The sequence below is a fragment of the Folsomia candida genome, unplaced genomic scaffold (assembly GCF_002217175.1).
Source record: "Folsomia candida strain VU population unplaced genomic scaffold, ASM221717v1 Fcan01_Sc001, whole genome shotgun sequence".
Taxonomy (NCBI): Eukaryota; Metazoa; Arthropoda; class Collembola; order Entomobryomorpha; family Isotomidae; genus Folsomia; species Folsomia candida.
In genome coordinates, this window is record NW_019091193.1 from 20376384 (window position 1) to 20381770 (window position 5387).

The following is a 5387-nucleotide window of genomic DNA, read 5'->3' on the forward strand; positions in this document are numbered from 1 at the left end:
TTCTTGACAACCAAGCTCTCCCAACAAAAATAGTCCGTATTCCCAAACTTTAAAATCTGTAAAAAAAAAAATTTTGGAGAATTTTTGAACTGACATGACCCTGTCTAGAAATCCTCCAAGGAAACAGTCAAAAGACCCTGGTTGAGACGATATTACGACAATGGTATTATTATCGTATTCCAAGGTATATACTTAGGATTAGTTTGGAGGGTGCACAAATATGCAGGGTTTCTGATTGCCTATGTATCAATAAATATACTAGCAGTGGCACATCGCAAGCAGTAGTACAACACATAAATTGATACGTTATGGGACCGCGTTATAAATTTTACCTCATTTTGTGACAGGCGTCTGCTGCCCAACGAATGAGGTAAGTATGGAAGTAAACCGGGATTTATTTGCTGCGGTTTAACGTTTTATTACCTCCTGTGGCTTTTGTTTTCTTCTCAACCTGTAACTTTATGCAGTGTATGCTACTAATAACTCACAACTTCCTATTTTGACAAGCAAAGTGCGAGAGATGAAAATGCAAGGCAGTAACGTTAAAAGCATGTCGACGAACATTTCGCACCTCAGATCGTTGTTGTCTTAAGATGCTACAATTTTTTCACATTTTAAGATAATATAGGATCTGAACCTATAGGATATAGGATATTCGTTATAATCTTCTATACTTGCAGATTCATGCCACATAGCTTATGAGAATTCTTGAAAATTGCATAGCGATTCGTTTCTTTATATATTTACTATCCGATCCGAACTAAATTCGCTACGCAGTCAACTTTGCAACAAATTACTTAAACTAATGCTTAAACCTGGTAGACAGATTTACTTCCATAATTTTAATTTATTATTTTCTATTAAGAAGTGGTGGGGAATCTAGGTTATATATGTATTTACATACACATATCACACCCCTTAGTATTTATGTTCCTCATTTTCACAGCTTCAATCTTACATGCATACTAACTACTTTTATACATTCATATGCACTACTATGCTAAATAAAAATATACCCAACTATATAGTTAGGTTAGTAGCAAATGTAGTAGCCAATTTTCATAAAGTCGCCGAGTTTTTTTATAACACAATGTAGCGTAGTCCTATTCACTCATCATCACCCAACTACTACCTTTGAGAATACAATTAAGGATTTGAATAAAAATGGAAACCAATGTCCAATCCACAATAAGGTTTAGTTTCCTACCGAAACATTTTGTGCAGAGCAGAGGAATGCGAAAATAAGTGAGTCAACTTCCGTGTCGACGGTAAGCCTCGCAGTGATAAGAAATATGTAATTCTGTGTCACACAATCGACTTGGACTAAAAATCCGATTTGCTCACCGTACACTGCCTGTGTCAGATTGCACCCTTTTGTTACTCATCCTAAGGAGATTACCTTATAATTTCACAAGAAATCCTACAGCGTTTTCCCTGAGGAGTTACATATGCAAATTACGACGATTTCCATTTTACACGTAATCCATTATCCATCTTTCTTTACACGAGTACTGGCTTACATTACTTCTGATTACTGCAAACATTTCATGCTGCTCACATTTTGCATAAGGTATTATTAAGGTAAAAGTAAACACTAAATGAACCCGAGATAAGGAGCTGCTGGCGGAAGGTTCTTGATGAAATTGTCGGTTCTGCATTCTACCTGGTGGGAAAGGTAACGGGATCTGCTTACGTTTTCAATTCAACGTAACAACAAATGAATTCTCAACGTACGGAATATGTAGCACTTCTGCCATTTACTTATGCATGGACTATCCTATATAAGACTGTCGGTGTAGCATAATTTACGCACTTTGACGCTGATACCCACAACACGTAAGTATATTTCTTGTCCCAGGTGCATAAATTCAGTTGAGTTGCATTTGCAGAACTACTTCACTTACATGAATGCCATGCTTTCTGAACTTTTTGTGAGGAATAGAATGTTTATGGCTTGCTGGGCAGCCAGCAGATAATGCTTTTATTTTCTTTGTACTCGAATCTGTGAAAAGTGTGGGAGTGCATAAGAAAAGAGAGAAAGAAATAGAACAATTCAACAAACACCACCAACACGCTGTTTGCTTTAAGCTATATGCCTTCTAACCTACTTTTGTTGGCTACCATAATATTGTGGCGTTCAGTAAAACATACCGTAAAACAGGTCGACTTTGTGAGAGGAATACTAGAAATTAATAAATTATTGGATTCATCAATGCAATTTCGATCTCATAATACAAACATTTTTAGTGTTGGCGGACGCAAGAGAAACGTACAATGGGTGTAAAATGGAATAAAATTGTAATCATCGAAATTATTCTTACTTTTAGGATTAGTGTAATTCAAATGCAATTATAGACTGATTATAAGTTCCTAATGCATACCCCAATCGAATTATCCTCTCCGATATGGTATTCAATACAACCTACGTACATATGTCTGTGACAGATCTCATTAGTTCTACTTTTTATTATGCTCGAAATTCGACGATAGCAAAAATTAGCTCTTGGCGGAGCACAAGAAAATGGCATTAGGGTTTGACATTTTTTACCAAACCAACTCACTTTACAAATGAACTCAACCGAAGATAAATTACAATTTGCTTAAGTAGATTAAGTTGGTCATTACATGTATGTACTCGTAGTTGTTACAATGTGAGAATCACAGTAGTTGTCTCAAGTTTGTTAGATATGTGGTGTATCTATGTGTGTACGTATAATATTATGGTTGATGGTTTCACTCACGTAAAACACGTCGGATGATGTTCTTGGTGTTTGTAATTGTTTAATCTTTGATGCCAGCCCAGTAGAGTAATTTAGGCGAGATACACAAACACATTTGTGACGGATCGTTAGCTAATTGATTAGATCCATGTCTGCAATTTCGGTAATTTGCTTGTAAGTTATTAAAAAACAAAGTTGGTACGCACAATGTGTCATTTCTGGTTTTATTTAATAATTCCCGGAAACATTTATTATATGCATATATTCACACATATTGAAAATATTGGAATGCAAAATTATCCATATTTTATTACTTTTGCTTCATAACGGTATAGATATGAGATAATGTACATGCGCCATTTGCTAAATAATATTAAATATGCATGGAAGATGCAAGGCCATGATGTTATCATAGCTCTCAAAATTTTTAATACGCTCCAACCAAGGGCGAGGCTGCGACGACTTCGGATCTCATTCTGCGTTAGTGATTGCGATATTTTGCATCAAAAATATTATCCACTCGAAAATACTATTAGTTTTTTTCTTCTTCGATTTGAAAAGATTGTTGAAATGGCTAAACTGAGCGTTTTCTTAGGTTTCTCCATCATTTTCGGCTGGACAACTGGAGAAATTCAACACGTTCGCTTTTACGAGGCTAGTTCGACATGCAACTCTTTGCCAATTGCAACAATTTATGAGTCAACCAACAATGTCAACAGCAGCACATTTGCCTCCATGAGTTTGCAGGGGATGTAAGTTATCGTCTAAAATCTTAAACACATTTGGCACACCAGTCAATTTAAAGATTTTTTCCATTGCTAAACCAGGTGGCAAATTTGGTCGTGTCCTTCGCCCAACTTCAATTGTGGGAGTCCAGTCTCAACTTATATTGTCAATTGCAGTCCCACTCCGTTCTGTATTGGAAGGGCGGCTTCTGTTTTATACAACTTTCGGATGGTGGGGGACTCGGTAAAGCTTAAGCAAGTAAATTTCCCTCAATATTGCGCAAAAAATTTACATCAAGCTTATTCTAGTATCAAAGGTCGCCAGAAATACATCTCTACTCCTCCAGAGAGTTTGCTGGTCAGGTCGTGAAGGTGACAAGGTCGACAAGTTGGAGCCACGCCCCCCTCGTTCACCCTTCTTCGCCCATCCCCTCGTCCGAATTCTCAGTTGCGTCCTTTTGGTTCACTGGCACTCACGAGTGGTCACTATTTTCAGAGACCGATTTCAAAGGGAGCAAAATCTGTCTCAAGCCAACTGGGCAAGTTTTTGCGCAGGGGTTTGGCTTCACTGGAAACAAAGCATTGTCAAATGCTTACGTCATAAAATCTGCTCGATATGGGTGCAATGGTGGACTCGGACTCCGACACGAATTTGCATACCTTGTATTATGTTTTTTGTATGCCTGTTTGGTTTCTAATTATTTGTAAATGACTAATAATTAAGTGATCAGATTAAATTGCAAATTTTTTAATCCCCTTGTAGCAAAATTAATTTATAGTTGATAAAATGAAGAAATAAAGATTCAGCATCGCTCCAAAACTGATCTTAACCCGATGCGGTCCACCCAGTTCCGAAAAAGGACCCAAGAAGCCAGCCAATCACAGCACCAAGGGGGGAAATGTTAAGGGCTCCAGGCTGGTTATACAAATTGATAGTTAAATTTTTAATGCAATTGAAAACAAAAACTTTCGCAAGTAGTTAATGTACCGTTAGCGTTCCAAAGATGCCGATGAAAATGTTGGCCAAAACTTGTCCTGTGGATTTTAGATACACGTTATGAAAACACCCGGCAAAGTATTATTGTCATTATCATTATTGCTCTTACCCAATGGAATGAAATTTAGCTGGGCAGTTGCTGGAGCAGCGGTCGTCGTGTTGCTTGCGGTTGTGTTACCCGCGGGCGCAGGGGCCTGTGCAAATAGACACGATTTATAATTCAGGAGTATAATATTTACCACATTGAACAAATTACTGGAGCAGCAGCAGGAGCTGGAGCTGGAGCCGGAAGAGGAACTGTGGAGATGAAAGATTTTTCGACCCTTAGACAGTGAGAACAATTGATTATTGTGTAAATTCAACATACTGGCAAAGTACATCTTGTTCTGTGGAATTATTGCCACTGCGACGGCAATACAACCGACAAGGGCAGCCAAGAATACTAGTCCACGGGCCATTTTGATTAGGGGATTGCTAAAACTTTTACAAGTTCTTACAATTTTAACTCAACGGAATGCGATGCTGGAATGACTTCGAAACTCCATAAGCTCAATTTTATACCCGAATATGGTCAATAGGAGTCACACCGCAATTATTTCTTTGACGTCAATAAGTTTTAATTTTAGTTTACAAAGTAGCAGACTAGTTTTATTCATGGTGATATATAACTGCACGCCAATATGTAGATACTGTACGTGATGTTGATACAGATGCAGCTTTATCAAATAAAACCTGCCAAAACTTTGTTGTGCTAACACTGCTAACCTTCAAATGATTTAAACTATTGAACTTGAAAGAATATCTTCAAAGGGATGTAGTAGTTTGAAAGTTGAGTATTTTGGCCACCCCCGAGAAATATTTTTTAATTCTGTTGAGGTGAGCTATTTCACCTGATTCAATAAACCTAGTACGATGGGTTCACGGTTTCCAATTCATAAGACAGAA

The 5387-nt window shown here is 37.5% G+C and overlaps 2 protein-coding genes across 2 annotated transcripts; one reads left to right on the plus strand and one right to left on the minus strand.

The window, feature by feature from the left end:
* The first annotated feature begins 3263 nt into the window (after nt 1-3263).
* On the plus strand, nt 3264-4153 carry LOC110863221. Its single transcript, XM_022112476.2, has 3 exons — nt 3264-3472; nt 3548-3689; nt 3755-4153. The coding sequence occupies exons 1-3, from the start codon at nt 3291-3293 to the stop codon at nt 4151-4153; spliced, it is 723 nt and encodes a 240-aa protein (XP_021968168.2). The 5' UTR covers nt 3264-3290.
* A 24-nt stretch (nt 4154-4177) lies between these two features.
* Nucleotides 4178-4981, minus strand: LOC110863222 (cyclin-dependent kinase inhibitor 1C). Its single transcript, XM_022112477.2, has 5 exons — nt 4810-4981; nt 4699-4739; nt 4552-4636; nt 4434-4480; nt 4178-4361 (listed from the first exon to the last, which is right to left on the minus strand). Exons 1-5 carry the CDS (start codon nt 4898-4900, stop codon nt 4272-4274), a joined length of 354 nt encoding a protein of 117 aa, XP_021968169.1. The 5' UTR covers nt 4901-4981; the 3' UTR covers nt 4178-4271.
* Nucleotides 4982-5387: the final 406 nt, after the last annotated feature.